The following is an 18,057-nucleotide window of genomic DNA, read 5'->3' as shown; positions in this document are numbered from 1 at the left end:
AATAATCCAGAAGAAAATTTCATTTCCCCATCCGTTGGGGGCGAAATCACGTATCACCCCATTTGGGGGAGATAATCTTCGCGAGGTGGGACTTCAAGTGCCCGGCACAGAAGGCGCCCCCCCCCCATGACCTAAATTGGGGTTCCCACCCCCGAGAGGAAGTGGAGCGAAATGTCGGGTGCACCACATTCTCTCGGGGGTGGGTCGGGAGTGCTAAGTGCGCGCAAGGGCTGATGCAATCACAGGGCCGTTCCCTTCGGTTAAAGTGGAGGGCACACTGCGAGCTCTGCTGGAGTGGCGGGCTGCACCATCACAGCACGGACCCCGCGAGAACACTCACAGAGGCCGGACCGGTAAGTCGGCCAAAAAATAAAAATGGTGTCGCGCGTCTCCCCTTTAAATCTCGCCCCGTGAGCGAAGTGTGGCCCGGTTCGCGACCGATGCTGCGCTGTCATCGCCCACAGCAGCCGCACAGGGCGCTGCCCAATTTCTGTGAAAAAGGATGACGTCACCGCTGTGCGCAATTTCGCGGGAGCCGGTATCGCCAACCCTGGGCGAAAACACATTTGCGCCCCGTTAGTGCCCCCTGCCCCCGGAGACGCTAACAGGAGGTGCACAAAAGGCCAATTTCAACCCCTTTGTTAATGAAAATTGGCGTGAATTTTTTATCCTGCAGAGAATGGAACACTTTCCATTTCAGCCACCCAGCATCAATCATACCAAGGCAGTCCCTCGAAATCGAGGAAGACTTGCTTCCACTCTAAGAGTGAGTTCTTAGGTGGCTGAACAGTCCAATACGGGAATTACAGTCCCTGTCACAGGTGGGACAGATAGTCGCTGAGGGAAAGGGTGGGTGGGACTGGTTTGCCGCACGCTCTTTCCGCAGCCTGCGCTTGATTTCTGCATGCTCTCGGCGATGAGACTCGAGGTGCTCAGTGCCCTCCCGGATGCATTTCCTCCACTTTGGGCGGTCTTTGGCCAGGGACTCCCAGGTGTCAGTGGGGATGTTGCACTTTATCAAAGAGACTTTGAAGATGTCCTTGAATGGTTTCCTCTGCCCACCTTGGGCTCGCCTGCTGTGTAGGAGTTCCGAGTAGAGTGCTTGTTTTGGGAGTCTTGTGTCAGGCATGCGAACAATGTGGCCCGCCCAGCAGAGCTGGTCGAGTGTGGTCAGTGCTTCGATGCTGGGGATGTTGGCCTGGTTGAGGACGCTATCGTTGGTGCGTCTGTCCTCCCAGGGGATTTGCAGAATCTTGCAGAGACATTGTTGGTGGTATTTCTCCAGTGATTTGAGGTGTTTACTGTATATAGTCCATGTCTCTGAGCCATACAGGAGGGCGGGTATCACAACAGCCCTGTAGACCATGAGCTTGGTGGCGGATTTGAGGGCCTGATCTTCGAACACTCTTTTCCTCAGGCAGCCGAAGGCTGCGCTGGCGCACTGGACGTGGTGTTGAATCTCATCGTCGATGTCTGCCCTTATTGATAACAGGCTCCCGAGGTATGGAAAGTGGTCCATGTTGTTCAGAGCCGCGCTATGGATCTTGATGACTGGGGGGCAGTGCTGTGTGGCGGGGACAGGCTTGTGGAGGACCTTTGTCTTACGGATGTTTACAGTAAGGCCCATGCTTTCATACGCCTCAGATGTAGTCTACACCAGTCCCCATCTACCACCACCCTCCTCTGCCTGGCTGAACTTGTTCTCACATTTAATAACTTCTCCTTTGACTCCACTTACTTCCTCCTAATTAAAGGTGTTGCTATGGGAACCCGCATGGGTTCTAGCTATGCCTGCTAAATTTTCTTGGGTTTTGTGGAACTTTGTTTATTCCAGTCCTACTCAGGATCCCTCTCTCACCTCTTTTTCCGGTACATTGATGACTGTATCGGTGCCGTTTCCTGCTCTAGCCCCGATTCCAATTTCCACCCTTCCCTCACATGGTTCATCTCCGACTTGTCCCTTCCTTCCCTCGGCTTCTATCTCCATTTCTGCAGATAGGCTATCGACAAACATCCACTATAAGCCCACTGATTCCCACAGCTATCTGGACTACACTTCCTCTCACCCTGCTTCTTGTAAGGACTCCATTCCCTTCTCCCAGTTTCTCCGTCTCCGGCGCATCTGTTCTGACGATGCCACCTTCCATACTAGTGCTTCCGATATGTCTTTCTTTTTCCTCAACCGGGGATTGCCCTCTACCATGGTTGATATGGCCCTGGACCGTGCCTGTACTATTTCCCACACTTCTGCTCTCACCCCTTCCCCTCCCTCCCAGAACCACGATAGGGTTTCCCTTGTCTTCACTTTTCACCCCACCAGCCCCCACCTTCAACAGATCATCCTACCTCCATTCCCGACACCTCCAGCGTCATCCTGCCACCAATCAAGCCCCTCCCCTTTCAGCATTTGTAAGAGACTGCTCCCTGGTCCACTCCTCAATTTACCTCCAACACCCCGCCCCCTTCCCATGCCACCTTCCCGCCCAAGCGCAGGAGATGCAACACCTGCCCTTTTACCTCCTCCCTTCCCACTGTCCAGGGCCTCAAACACTCCTTCCAGGTGAAAGAGTGATTTACTTGTACTCCTTTCAATTTACTATACTGCATTCGCTGCTAACGGTGTGGTCTCCTCTACACCGGGGAGACCAAGCGTAGATTGGGTGACCGCTTTGCGGAACACCTCCATTCAGTCCGTAAGTGTGACCCTGAGCTTCTGGTCGCCTGTCAATTTAATTCTCCGCTCCACTCCCACTCTGACCTCTCCGTCCTCGGCCCCCTTTACTGTTCCAACGTAAGCTCGAGGAACAGCACCTCATCTTTCGATCAGGCACTTTACAACCTTCTGGACTCGACATCGAATTCAACAATTTCAGACCATAACCTCTGCCCCTATTTTTTAAGATGGCAGATGCTGATGTTTCTGCCATTCCCATTTACGCCTCTTCTCAACTAATTTTTTGTTTCTTTACCTGTCAATTTCCATCTCCTTTTGCTTTGTGCAATCATACCTTTCGTCATTTAATCACTCCTGCCTTCCACTGTATCACAGACCTTCGCCTCTGTTCTTTCCTCCCCACCCCTCACCTTTCCCTGCCTCCGTACTTGCTTAAAACTTTTTCTAATTCTGGCAAAAGGTCATCGACCTGAAACGTTAACTCTGTTTCTCTATCCACAGACGCTGCCTGACCTGCTGAGCATTTCCAGCATTTTCTGTTTTTAGTTCAGATCTCCAGCATCCGCAGTATTTTGCTTTTGTATTTGTTGTCATCATCTAAACCTACCTCGACTCTGCCCCAACAATGTGCCTCAGTACCAATCTCTGAAGAGAGCTTTCTCCTTTCCCCTTTCCCCCTCCCCCCATCCTCTGCTTCAATGCAGCACATTTCCATGCTCACAGCGTCCATCCCGTGGCCTCTGAGTGTGATCCAGTTTTAATTGAGAGATAGTTTTGTGCTGCAGGGCCCTCCCCACTGTGCAATGTATGTGAGCAGACGCAAGCGTCATCCACGTACTGTAGCTCGATGGCAGAGGGTGGGGTGGTCTTGGACCTGGCCTGGAGGCGGCGAAGATTGAACAGGTTCCCACTGATTCTGTAGTTTAGTTCCACTCCAGCGGGGAGCTTGTTGAGTATGAGGTGGAGTACTGCAGCGAGGAAAATTGAGAAGAGGGTTGGCGCGATGATGCAGTCCTGCTTGACCCCGGTCTGGACGTGGTGGATCCGTTGGGCGGGCCTCATTGTTCGCATGTCTGACTCAAGACTCCCAAAGCAAGCGCTCTACTCCTACATGGCAAGCGAGCCCCAGGTGGGCAGAGGAAATGTTTCAAGGACTCCTTGATAAAATACAACATCCCCACTGACACCTGGGAGTCCCTGGCCAGAGACCGCCCTAAGTAGAGGAAGAGCATCCGGGAGGGCGCTAGGCACCTCGAGTCTCATCGCCGAGATCAAGCGCAGGCAGCGGAAGGAGCGTGCGGCAAACCAGACTCCCCACCCACCCTTTCCTTCAGCAACTGTCTGAACTCACTTTTAGAGCGGAAGCAAGTCTTCCTCGATTTTGAGGGACTGCCTATGATGATGATGACTGTGCAATGCATTAAAAGTGCCCAAGCTTATTTCACCTTGGACCAGCAGAAAGAGGAGCATTTGATTCCATCAAAAAATAATTAAAAAGGCTAATGGAATGTTGGCCTTTATCTCAAGGGGGCACAGTCTCAGGATAAGGGGCTGGCCATTTAGGACTGAGATGAGGAGAAATGTTTTCAATTAGAGGGTTGTGAATCTTATGGAATTCTCTACCCCAGAGGGCTGTGGATGCTCAGTTATTGAGTATATTCAAGGCTGAGATCGATAGATTTTTGGACTCTAGGGGAATCAAGGGATATGGGGATCAGGCAAGAAAGTGGAGTTGAGGTCAAAAATCAACCATGAACTTACTGAATGGCGGAGCAGGCTCGAGGGGCTGTATGGCCTACTCCTGCTCCTATTTCTTACGTTCTTAATACATAGGGGTGGAAGTTATGTTACAATTGGAAGAGGTGCAGCGCAGATTCACCAGAATGATACCGGGGCTAAAATGATTAAATTATGAGGTTGCATAGAACAGACTTGTATTCCCTCAAGTACAGAAGATTAGGGGGTGATCTAATTGAGGCGTTTAAAATGATAGTATCTATCCTATCAAATCCTACAGCGAGAAACTATTTCTCTCTGGTGGGGGAGTTCAGAACAAGGGGAATAACCTTAAAATTAGGGATAGGCTGAAATGGGGTGATGTCAGGAAGATTTCTTCACACAGAGGGTAGTGGAAATTTGGAACCCTCTCTCCCAAAAAGCTGTTCAGGCTGGGGGTCAATTTGAAAATTTCGAAACTGAGATTGATAGCTTTTTGTTAGATGAGGGTAGTAAGGGATATGGCCCAAAGTTGGGTAAACTGGACTAGTTTTGATCGTCTGGGTGTGTCGGAGAGGAATTTTCCCAGATTTTTTCTCCCTAAATTGGCCTGGGTTTTTATCTGGTTTTTGCCTCTCCCAGGTGGAGTGTAAAATGTTTCAGTATAAGGAGTGTCGCAGTTGTGGTGAGGTGGATTGGTAGAGCTGGGTGCTCTTTGCCTTTCCGTTATTGTTCATAGGTTTATATGTAACCTTTGATTGAAAGGCTGCATTAGAGGGAGCAGCGTGCGGCGGTCCGGCCCGGAAATCGGCGCAGTCCCGGCCTACAAGACCACCAGCAGGCCGGAGCCATTGGAGGAAGCAGGTGCGGCGGCATACCACTGCAGGGAGCAGCATGTGTTGTTGCAGGAGGGCGACGGCTGCGATGCAGTGCGGGCAGGCACAGCAGGAGGGACGAAGGAGCGGCAAGAGTTTGTAGAGGGAAGTGACCGGGGCCTAAGAGAGGTGTGAATCTGGGGTCCAGAAGAGACGAGGGCCCAGGGGCAGCACAGGCCAGCCCACACTGTGATATGTGCGCGCACTAGGTCCGTGCAGCAGAGCTTGGTCTCCAATCATCTTGGATAATCCTTGCCACTGGACCAAGACATAGCTCTGTTAAGCCCGTATGGTGGCTAATGTGCCACCACACGTTAAAAAAATCCATGCATAGGCATCTTCCACCCTCCAAGATGTAGTTCGGGACCTGGAATATTAGGTCCTTCGTTGAAACACCTGTGAACTCATTCCTTTTTGGCGTGGAAGCAAGTCATCCTCGCTTTGAGGGACTGCCTTGATGATAATTAACCTTTAGGGCTGCTGACTAATGGCCGTATGGCTCTTTGTTGGCCGGCGCGGACATGATGGACCGGAATGGTCTCCTTCTGCACTATAAATTTCTATGTTTCTATGCTTCTAAAGCGAGTAAATACAGATCAGCCATTATCTAATTGAATGGCGGAACTGTCTCAAGGGGTTGAATACCTTACTCCTGTTTCTGTGTTAAAGTTTGAACCCAAATGAGGTGAAAGTGTGTTGCACTGGCCCGATTGCTCTACACTGGATTTTAATAGTAGTTAGCAATGACTGCGAGACCACATGAAGAGAGGAGTCTGAAACCGAACACGAGCAGATACAGGGAGGGAAAGCTGAACATTTGCACTATGGAACATTACCTGATCCGAAGGCTGCTGATCCCTCAGGGCTATAATATTTTTAATCACGCTGATGAAGAAGGCATTCACCTTGCTCATGGATGTACGGGGCATTAAATGCCGAAGAGGCATCATGAAGGAGGGGAATATTACTGAAATAGAAGACACAAGAATTTTCATCACACACAATATACCAGGGGTTTCTTAGCATAAGAACATAAGAAATAGGAGCAGGAATAGGCCATATGACCCCTCGAGCCTGTTCCACCATTCAATAAGATCATGGCTGATCTGATCATGGACTCAGCTCCACTTCCCTGCCTGCTCCCCATAACCTCTTATCCTCTTATCGTTTAAGAAACTGTCTATTTCTGTCTTCAATTTATTCAATGTCCCAGCTTCCACAGCTCTCTGAGGCAGAGAATTCCACAAATTTACAACCCTCTGAGAAGAAATTTCTCCTCATCTCAGTTTTAAATGGGCGGCCCCTTATTCTAAGATCATGCCCTCTAGTTCTAGTCTCCCCCATCAGTGGAAACATCCTCTCTGCTTCCACCTTGTCAAGCCTCCTCATAATCTTATACGTTTTGATAAGATCGCCTCTCATTCTTCTGAATTCCAATGAGTAGAGGCCCAACCTACTACTCAACCTTTCCTCATAAGTCAACCCCCTCATCTCCTGAATCAACCTAGTGAACCTTCTCTGAACTGCCTCCAAAGCAAGTATATCCTTTCGTAAATATGGAAACCAAAACTGCACGCAGTATTCCAGGTGTGGCCTCACCAATACCCTGTATAACTGTTGCAAGACTTCCCTGCTTTTATACTCCATCTCCTTTGCAATAAAGGCCAAGATTCCATTGGCCTTCCTGATCACTTGCTGTACCTGCATATTATCCTTTTTGTGTTTCATGCACAAGTACCCCCAGGGCCCGCTGTACTGCAGCACTTTGCAATCTTTCTCCATTTAAATAATAACTTGCTCTTTGATTTTTTTTTCTGCCAAAGTGCATGACCTCACACTTTCCAACATTATACTCCATCTGCCAAATTTTTGCCCGTGTACTCCTCCCCCCGCTCCCCGCCACCCCCACCCCTCACCAACTCTGCTGGGCTATGGTGCCATAGGTGTCGATATTCTTGGAACTGAATCCAATGCGAGTCCTCCCTTATCCGGGATCACCACTCGTCCGCCACCATTCCCAGCCACCGGGTGGCGCATGTGCAGAACTCTAACATGAACAAATTGAAGTCCTTCTTTGTTGCCGACTCCCGCAATCGCTGGCCTGACCCCGCGATCCACCCGCCCCCCCGACCCCGCAATCTCTCTGCCGCACTCCCAGCCCCAAACCAGCCAGCCTCGATATCCCCTTGCTCAGTACCTGCACCATCCAATTTAAAATGACCTCCCCTCATCTGGCAAAATCCCTTATCCGACATAGGCCAAGTCCTGAGGGTGCCGGATAAGAGAGGTTAAACCTCCGAGGGTGCCGGATAAGAGAGGTTAAACCTGTAATAAAGGAGGGAGTTGGTGGAATCTAGTAGCGATGTACGTAACCACTTAGAAACAATGACAATAGAACCTGTCACTAAATGTTATTAGAAACTTCGAGCGGTTGAATTTTCATGGCTGCAATGAGCAGTAAACTAAACATGAGAGGCTTTACTGGGATATCAGGACAAAGTTTAGATGCTGCATCTAAATCCATAGTGCAATGATGTTGAGTTGCATGTTGTGCAGTTCTGCTGGCTTGCTCTCTTCACAAGCCCCTCAGGGCATTCTCTAGAGAGAGCACTAAACTGAGCGGGTGGCTGTCCCACAGTGTGTGGGGATAGATTAAAAAGACATGATGAACCAGTTGAGCAGAAGGAGATGGACTCCAATCTGCATCCTCTAACTAACAGCAGGGCAGATGTGGATGCTCGTCATGCCGAACTCCAAAAAAGCTTTTCTAGGTGGGATGGGAAGTGGGTTGGGGGTGGGGGTGGGGAGGAAGGGAAGAGACTGTGATAGTCTTGGAGTACAGTGCCAGAAACTTGCCTTGGAACTGCCATTCTCAGGTTGGTGATAGGATTCTGTTTGAGGTTCACAAGCCCTTTGTGTTCCAGAGAAGGGAAATTTCTGTGAACCTGCAAACTAAAAAGGAATCTCACTGATGTCAGCAGTTCTTGAAAAGTTTCATTTGGTTATCCCTGCATGCGTATCAGAGGCTTTGGAGGCCTTCTAAATATCGAAAAGGTATCGGCTGGATTTTGCTCTCGTACAGAATTTATCGGGCCTGGAGTCACATATAAGCCGGACTGGGTAAGTACTACAGGTTTTCTTCCCAATTAGTGAACTACAGGTTGAACATCCGGAACCCTTGGGATCTGGCCTGTTCTGGATAAGGGACTTTTCTGGACGAGGGGTGGTCATGTTAAATTGGATGGTACAGGTACTGAGCAAGAAGATATCGGGACTGGCTGGCTTGAGGCTGGGAGTGTGGCAGAGAGATCATGGGGGGGTGGGGGGGCAGCGGTGGATCGTGGAGTCAGGCCAAAGATTGTGGGAGACGGCAGCGAGTAAGGACTTCAATTTGTTCATGTCGGATTTCTGCACATGCGCCACCCGGTGGCTGGGAATGGTTCTGGACGAGGGGTGGTTCTGGATAAGGGAGTTCTGGATAAGGGAGGTTCAACCTGTAGTTGGGTTTTATGACAATCTGGCAGCTTCATGGTCACTTTTATAGATACTGTAATTTTATTTCCAGATTTTTGAACTGAATTCAGTTCTCAAACTGCTATGGTGAAATATGAACTCATGTTCTCTAGATTACTAGCCCAGTAACATGACCACTATGATAACGTACCAAATAAATATGGTTGAAAGAATCGAACATGAGGAGAATAAAAATGGTGAGACTTACTGCTGAGAAAAATAAATGGCTTGAAGAAGTTTACATTAAAGATCATCTTTGCATGTTTGACAAATGGGTCTTCTGGATTCTTCTGGGAGTCCACCTGTGTACCAAATGCGACACTGGCAACAACGTCCATGGAGAAGCAGCCATAGTACCTGTTGGGCGGTAGAACCATATGGTTACAGACTCTTCTCATCCTGTATGAAGCCCTCAAATTGGGTGCGCCCCACGAAACCAACCTTCCAAAAAACTGCCGCAACACCAGCTCACTATCAAAATGGCTGACCTCATCACTGGGCACACAAAGTTAACAGTGCTCACACCTGCAAACTGTGCCTTCTATCTACTAGAGACGCATTGACATTGGGAGGTGGGGGAGGGGAGGCACGACAAGGGAGAAGGAAGAGTCAGAACTAAAGCAAAGAAAGAATCCAGAAAGTATGGCCAAAAGTAACAACGTTATTGCTAGTAGACGTCAGAAAAGCAGGAAATGAGATGCAAGCCAACCACGCACAACCTGGTATTAAATGGAAAGACTTGCATTTCTATAGCGCCTTTCATGACCTCAGCATGTCCCAAAGCGCTTTACAGCCAATGAAGTATTTTTGGAGTGTAGTCACTGTTGCAATGTGGGAAACGCAGCAGCCAATTTGCGCACAGCAAGCTCCCACAAACAGCAATGAGATAATGACCAGGTAATCTGTTTTAGTGATGTTGATTGAGGGAAAATATTGGCCAGATCACTGGGGAGAACTGCCTTGCTTTTCTTCAAAATAGTGCCATGGGATCTTTTGCGTCTACTAGAGGGGGCAGACGGGGCCTTGGTTTAACGTCTCACCCAAAATACAGCACCTCCGACAGTGCAGCACTCCCTAAGCACTGCATTGGCGTGTCAGCCTAGATTTTGTGCTCAAGTCCGTGGAGCAGCTGTTGAACCTTCGACCTTCTTTCCAATGGATGACTCCACAGTGGGTAGGACACAAGAGTCCACAATCGTTGCATCACAGTTGTTCACATAGTTACAAGCATCTCAAGATAAACAAAAACTTCTTTAATCAAGTCTGCACATAACTGATGAAGTTACTCCCCCTCCCCCGACCACGCAAAGTCCACAAAACCTAACCAAAATATCCTGTATAAAATATACAGCGCTAATGACGAATATAACTCTTCTGGAGTACTATGTACAGCTCTCGTAGTGACGCAGAGGATTTATGTTATTATTGGCAAGAATGTGAAGAGGTAAATCATGAAGATAATGTTGGGAATCAGGAATTCAAGTTGTGAGGAAAGCTTGGCTTGTTTAGAATAGAGTAAAGTTTGAGCTAAACTAATTGAAGTTTATGAAACAAATTGATCACAATAGTGAAGGGTTCAAGTCCCAAACAAATTGAAAGGTAGTTCAGGTAGATCTCTGTTGCCCCACAGGGTGTTGCCCCACAGAGTTGTCAAATAAGTTATCAGGGGAGGTCATTGAAGCAGATGCAAATCCATGTGTGAACCTCTCCAATTAGTTTCATAAGAACATAAGAAATAGGAGCAGGAGTAGGCCATTTGGCCCCTTGAACCTGCTCCGCCATTCAATAAGATCATGGCTGATCTGATCATGGACTCAGTTCCACTTTCCTGCCCGCTCCCCATAACCCTTGACTCCCTTATCGCTCAAACATCTGTCTATCTCCACCTTAAATATATTCAATGACCCAGCCTCCACAGCTCTCTGGGGCAGAGAATTCCACAGATTTACAACCCTCAGACAAGAAATTTCTCCTCATCTCAGTTTTAAATGGGCAGCCCTTTTTCTAAGACTACGTCCCTTATTGTAGTTTCCTCTATGAGTGGAAATATCCTCTCTGCATCCACCCTGTCGAGCCCCCTCATTTCAATAAGATCACCTCTCATTCTTCTGAACTCCAATGTGTATAGGCCCAACCTACTCAACCTATGCCCATAAGTCATCCCCCTCATCTCCGGAATCAACCTAGTGAACCTTCTCTGAACAGCCTCCAATGCAAGTATATCCTTCCTTAAATACGGAGACCAAAACTGTATGCAGTACTCCAGGTGTGGCTTCACCAATACCCTGTACAACTGTAGCAGGACTTCTCTGTTTTTATACTCTATCCCCCTTGCAATAAAGGCCAACATTCCATTTGCCTTCCTGATTACTTGCTTTACCTGCATACTAACTGTTTGTGTTTCATGCACAAGGACCCTCAGGTCTCTCTGTACTTTGCAATTTTTCTCCATTTAAATTATAATTTGCTTTTCTATTATTTCTGCCAAAGTGGATAACCTCACATTTTGCCACATTATACTCAATCTGCCAATGTTTTGCCCACTCACTTAGCCTGTCTATATATCCTTTTGCAGATTTTTTTGTGTCCTCCTCACAATTTGCTTTCCCATCCATCTTTGTATCATCAACAAACTTGGCTACATTACATTCGGTCCCTTCATCCAAGTCATTAATATAGATTGTAAATAGTTGAGGCCCCAGCACCGATCCCTGCAGCATCCCACTAGTCACTGTTTGCCAACTGAAAAATGACTCATTTATCCCGACTCTGTTTTCTGTTAGGTAGCCAATCCTCTATCCATACTAATAGATTACCCCCAACCCCGTGAGCTTTTATCTTGTGCAGTAACTTCTTATGTGGCACTTTATCAAATGCCTTCTGGAAATCCAAATACTCTGCTCCTGTACAGCACGGAAACAGCCCTTATTAAAGTCACAAAGGACATCATATGACTGTGGTGCACTAACGCTCATCTTTCTCGATCTGTCTTCAGCCATTGACCCGTTTGACCACATCATCCTTCTCCAACGCCTCTCCCATAGTTCAGCTGGGTAGGATGGTCCTCGCTTGGTTTCATTCTTATCTATCCAGTCATAACCAGAGAATCTCCTACAATGGCACCTCTTTCCACTCCTGCACTGTTACCTCTGGAGTCTCTCAAGGATCAGTCCTTGGCCCCTCCTATTTCTCATCTACACACTGCTCTTTGGTGACATCACCTGAAAACACAACGTCAGGTTCCATCTGTACTCTGATGACACCCAGCTCTGACACACCAACACCTCTCTCGACCCTCAACGGCATATGATTTGTCAAACTGCTTGTCCGAAATTCAATACTGGATAAGCAGAAATTTTCTCCATTGTCTTCGTCCCCACCACAAACTCCGTTCTCTCACCACTGATTCCATTCCCTTCCCTGGCCTCTGTTTGAGGCTGAACCAGACAGTTCGTTACCACGGCGTTCTGTCAGCGGAGCTTCCAACCCCATATCCTGTCTATCACCAAGAATGCCTACTTCCAATGTAACATCGCCTATCTCCGCCTCGGTCCCAGCTCATCTGATGCTGAAACCCTCATCCATGCTTTTGTTACCTGCAGGCTCGACTATTCCAATGCTCTCCTGGCTGGCCTCCCATCTTCCACCCTTTGTTCTCACAGCTCAAACAAAACTTGGTTGCCCGTACCCTGACTCGCACCAAGTCCAGCAAATCCTCGATTTAAAAAATTCTCATCCTTGTGTTCAAATCCCTCCATGGCCTTGCTCCTCCCTGACTCTGTAACCTCCACCAGTCTTACAACTGCTGCTCCAATTCTGGCCTTGTGAATCTTTCACTTCCTCCCTCCCTAAACCTCTGCCTATCTCTCCTCTTTTAAGATATTGCTTAAAACTACCTCCTTGAATAAGCTTTGGTCAGCTGTTTGTGGGAGCTTGCTGTGCGCAAATTGGCTGCCATGTTTCCCTACATTACAACAGTGACTACACTTCAAAAGTACTTCGTTGGCTGCAAAGAGTTTTGAGATGACCTGAGGTTGTGAAAGGTGCTATATAAATGCAAGTTTTCTTTCTTTATAATGGCTGCAAAAGCCCTCTATCAAAACCAGTGTCCAACTGGAGAAACCAAGAGGAATGCCCGGAATTATTTGCTCAGCATCCATCTAGCGAGGGAGATTCCGGATGGGAAAATTGGCAGGCAGAAAACAGGAAGCTATTTACATTTACATCTGAAAACACAAACTTGTTTTGTTTGCCCTGTTGTGGCTTTGCAGGGCGGAGAAGGATCCAAGGTGGTCTGAGGTCAGTTCAGGCACCACAAATTCCTGGATGGGCTCCAGTTTTTTTATTTGAACACCAGACAACCCTCAATGCCTGAAGATGAGTCTCTGCAGGCTAAGACTGTCCAATTCAATATAGATGCAGAGAACACAGTTACATAGGCCCCAAGTTTCCACATGATTTGCTCCTGATTTTTAGGAGCAACTGGTGTGGAACGGAGTATCTTAGAAATCGGAATTCTCGTCATTTAGTTTGCTCCAGTTCTAGTCAGTTAGAACAGTTGCACTTTGGAACAGAATTTTTTTTTCAAAAGGGGGCGTGTCCAGGCACTTACGCCTGTTTTCAAAGTTTCGTGAGTGAAAACTTACTCCAAACTAACTTAGAATGGTGTAAGTGAAGATTTTTGTACGCTCGAAAAAACCTTGTCTACACTTTAGAAAATCAGGCGTATGTTACAAATCAGGCGTAGGTAATGGTGGTGGGGGGGGGTTTAAAGGGAAGTTTACAAACATTAAACACTTCAGTTTTACAAATAAAAAGCCATCATCAATAATAAATGATAAATACATCAATAAATCAACCAATAAATCAATCAAAAAAAATTAATAAGAAAACATTTTTTTTTTAAATCAATAAATAAAACATTTTCTACTTACCGACTGCAGCACCGGGAGCCCTCCAACAGCGTGCTGGGATGCCCCCACCCCCCCCCCCCCCACCAGTGTGTCTCTGTCAGTTGTCTCTATCTCTCTGTCTGTCTGTGTGTGTCTCTCATTCTCTGTCTGTCAGTGTCTGTGTTTCTGACAGCGAGGGGAGGGGGAGGAGGGGGGTAGAGGGAGAGAGGGGGGGAGCAGAGGGAGGGAAGGGGGAGAAGGGGGAGGGATGGGGAGAAGGGGGAGGGGGGAGAATGGGGGAGGGGGGAGAAGGGGATAAAGGGGAGAAGGGGATAAAGGGGAGAAAGGAGATGGGGGGAAAGGAGATGGGGGGAAAGGAGACGGGGGGAAGGAGATGGGGGGGAAGGAGATGGGGGTAAGGAGATGGGGGGTAAGGAGATGGGGGGAGGGGAAGGAGATGGGGGGTAAGGAGATGGGGGGAGGGGAAGGAGATGGGGGAGGAAGGAGATGGGGGGGTGGAAGGAGATGGGGGGGTGGAAGGAGATGGGGGGGGGAATGAGATGGGGGGAAGGAGAAGGGGAAGGGAGGCTGAACGGGCCGGGCCCGAGACTTCGGGCAGGGCCCGTCCCCAGCACCAGATTTACAGGTAGGTGGCGTTGGGTCGGGTCGGGGGGGTGGTGGGAGGGAGGGAGGTCGGTTCGGTTCGGGTCGGGGGGAGGGAGAGGGAGGTCAGGTCGGATCCAGTCCGGGGGCGGGGACGGGGGGGACCGGGTCCAGTCGGGGGGGGGGGGGACCGGGAGTCGGGTCGGGTCCAGTCGGGGGGGGGGGGCGGGGGGGAGCGGGAGCGGGAGCGGGAGTCGGGTTGGGTCCAGTCCGGGGGGAGGGGGGGGGAAGAGCGGGAGTCAGGTCGGTGTCGGGTCTGGTCTGGAGGCAGGAAACGGGAGTCGAGTCACGTCGGGAGGAAGCAGGAGCTGGCCGTGGGAGAAGCCTTATTCACGCAGCCCCAGTGAGGCCATTCAGCCAGGGCCTGCGTGCTTCGGGCCCCTCCCACACAGTTTTGGGCGCCTGGAGCTACGGCACATACGCGCCCACTGTAGCGCGCATGTGCAGAGGTCCCGGCACTGTTTTCAGCGCAGGGACCTGGCTCTGCCCCCTACAGCTCCTGCTGCGCTGCGCCGAGGGCCAGAGGACCTGCAGGGAGGTAGAGAATACGGAGGTTTTTTTTAGGCGCACTTTGTGGCGCGAAAAACGGGCATCCAGGTCGGGGCTGCGCCGTTCTAGGCGCGGCTCGAAACTTGGGCCCATAGACCTGTAGTTTCCACTTGCTTCCATTCCAAGGGTTTTTTGACGCCATTCACCTGAAATCTTTCGTGCTAGTTTGAAAATCAAACTGTCCACGGCCCCAGATCGAATTATTCACCTGTACAAATTTCCACTAATTGCCCTTGTTTGCAGGCCTTCGAGTAGGCTCTAAAAAGTTGTTTTAGGTGCAAGGAGACATGTTTTAAAAGCTTTAGAATATATATTTTTTTTAGTTTACAAGATCATCATCATCATCATAGGCAGTCCCTTGAAATCGAGAAAGACTTGCTTCCACTCTTAAAAATGAGTCCTTAGGTGGCTGAACAGTCCAATACGAGAATCACAGTCCCTGTCACAGGTGGGACAGATAGTTGTTGAGGGAAAGGGTGGGTGGGACTGATTTGCTACATGCTCTTTCCACTGCCTGGGCTTGATTTCTGCATGCTCTCGGTTATGAGAAACTGACTGCTGTACACCAATACGACCAGCAAAGGGATCCACATCGTTCTTTAGAGACATTTTCAGACTTTTGAGCCAGAATTTAAACTAGAAGGCGGGTAGGGAGCCCGGTGCTGGGATGCACATGGGAACCCTGGGAGAATAGATTTCCCTCAGGCCTTGCTGAATTTAACAGTCATCATCGTAAGCAGTCCCTCGAAATCGAGGAAGACTTGTTTCCATTCTAAAAGTGAGTTCTCAGGTGGCTTTACAGTCCAATATGGGACCTACAGTCTCTGTCACAGGTGGGACAGACAGTGGTTGAAGGAAAGGGTGGGTGGGGAGTCTGGTTTGCTGCACGCTCCTTCCGCTGCCTGCGCTTGATTTCTGCATGCTCTCGGCGACGAGACTCAAGGTGCTCAGCACCCTCCCGGATGCTCTTCCTCCACTTTGGGCGGTCTTGGGCCAGGGACTCCCAGGTGTCGGTGGGGATGTTACATTTTATCAAGGAGGCTTTGAGGGTGTCCTTGAAGAGTTTCCTCTATCCACCTGGGGCTCGTTTGCCGTGTAGGAGTTCTGAGTAGAACGCTTGCATAGGGAGTCCCGTGTCGGGTACGCAGACAATGTGGCCTGCCCAGCGGAGCTGGTCGAGTGCGGCCAGTGCTTCGATGCTGAGGATGTTGGCCCAAGCGAGAACACTGACGTTGGTGCGTCTATACCAGTGGATTTGCAGGATCTTGTGAAGGCAGAGCTGGTGGTACTTCTCCAGCGCTTTGAGTTGTCTGCAGTATATAGTAGACCATAAGCTTGGTGCCAGATTTGAGGCCCTGGTCTTCAAACATTCTCTTCCTCAGGTGACCGAAGGCTGCAGACACACTGGAGGCGGTGTTGGACCTCGTCATCGATGTCTGCCCTTGCTGATATAGACTCCCGAGGTATGGAAAATGGTTCACGTTGACCAAGGCCGAGCCATGGATTTTGATGACCGAGAGCAGTGCTGTGTGGCTAGTTCAACTGAGGGAGGATCTTTGTTTTACGGATGTTTAGCGTAAGGCCCGTGCTCTCGTACGCCTCGGTGACGGTGTTGACGATGGCTTGGAGTTCGGCCTCAGTGTGCGCAGATGCAAGCGTCATCCGCATACTATAGTTCGATGACAGAGGATGGGACAACCTAGGATCTAGCCTGGAGGCAACGTAGGTTGAACAGGGTCCCATTGGTGCAATGACGCTGCCCTGCTTAACCCCAGTTCGGACGTGGATTGGGTCTGTGGTGGATCCGTTGGTCAGGATCACGGCTTGCATGTCGCTGTGGAGCAGGCGGAGGATGGTGACAAACTTTTGGGGACAGCCGAAACAGAGGAGGACGCTTCATAGTCCCTCACGGTTGACAGTGTCAAAGGCCTTTGTGAGGTCAAAGGCGGCCATGTACAAGGTTTGGTGCTGTTCCCTGCATTTTTCTTGCAGTTGTCGCGCGGTGAAGATCATGTCCGTTGTACCCCTTAGTGGACGGGAATCCGCATTGTGACTCTGGGAAGAGCTCTTCAGCCACAGGGAGAAGATGGTTGAGGAGGATTCTTGCGATGACTTTCCTAGTGGCCAAAAGCAGGAAGATTCCTCTGCAGTTGCCGCAACGGACTTGTCCCCTTTTTTGAAGATGGTCACGATTACGCCATCTCTGAGCTCTCCTGGCATCTTCTCCTCCTTCCAGGTAAGAAAGATGAGGTCATGCATTCGTGCCAATAGTTTAGTACCTCAGCGGGGATTCCATCTGCTCTTGATGCCTTGTTCTTGAGCTGACGGATGGCCTTTTCTAGCTCGTGCAAGGCTGGGGTTTTGCTGAGATGGTGGCGGGTAGCATGCTGCGGGATGGAGTCGAGGACACTCGTGTCGAAGGCAGAGTCTTGGTTAAGGAGATCTTCAACAGTTTAACAGTAGGGCCCGATTAACATTTTGATTCTGTTTCCCACCCATAGCCAGCCAGATTGAGAGACTGGCTGGTTGTTGGGCGAGTATTATAGAGGCGGGATCGGAAATCAGTGGGGCGGTGGGAGGTAGAAAGGATGGGGATTGGAGGGGGCCGGAGATCATAGAGGGGACAAATTGCGGAGGTACTGGCCATAATCTTCCAATCCTCCTTCGATAGGAGTGGTGCCAGAGGACTGGAGAATTGCAAATGTTACACACTTGTTGAAAAAAGAATGTAAGGATAAACCCAGCAACTGCAGGCCAGTCAGTTTAACCTCAGTAGTGGGGAAGCTTTTAGAAACGATAATCAGGGACAAAGTTAACAGTCACTTGGACATTTGTGGATTAATTACGGAAAGCCAGCACAGATTTGTTAAAGGAAAATCGTGTTTGACTAACTTGATTGAGTTTTTTGATGAGATAACAGAGAGGGTTGATGAGGGCAATGCGGCTGATGTGGTGTATTTGGATTTCTAAAAGGCATTTGATAAAGTGCCGCATAATAGGCTTGCCAGCAAAGTTGAAGCCCGTGGAATAAAAGGGACAGGGGTAGCATGGATATGTAATTGGCTCAGTGACAGGAAACAGAGAGTAGTGGTGAACGAAGGAAGGTATACAGTGGTGTTCCCCAGGGGTCGGTACTAGGACCTCTGCTTTGGTTCGGTATTCACGAAGGAGGACA

At 49.3% G+C, this 18,057-nt stretch overlaps 1 protein-coding gene across 5 annotated transcripts in view; it reads right to left on the bottom strand.

The window, feature by feature from the left end:
* The window catches only part of tbxas1 (thromboxane A synthase 1 (platelet)), a 329,644-nt gene that overhangs the window by 80,540 nt on the left and 231,047 nt on the right, over positions 1-18,057 (bottom strand). For all 5 annotated transcript variants that reach the window (XM_070900690.1, XM_070900689.1, XM_070900693.1 and 2 more), the window contains 2 exons: positions 8,987-9,135; positions 6,102-6,232 (listed from right to left, as the gene is read on the bottom strand). In XM_070900690.1, coding sequence (XP_070756791.1) covers positions 6,102-6,232; positions 8,987-9,135 — 280 coding nt within the window. The remainder of the gene's footprint in view (positions 1-6,101; positions 6,233-8,986; positions 9,136-18,057) is intronic.

This window comes from Pristiophorus japonicus, chromosome 15 (assembly GCF_044704955.1).
Source record: "Pristiophorus japonicus isolate sPriJap1 chromosome 15, sPriJap1.hap1, whole genome shotgun sequence".
In the NCBI taxonomy this organism is placed as follows: Eukaryota; Metazoa; Chordata; class Chondrichthyes; family Pristiophoridae; genus Pristiophorus; species Pristiophorus japonicus.
This window is presented reverse-complemented; position numbering and strand designations above follow the sequence as displayed.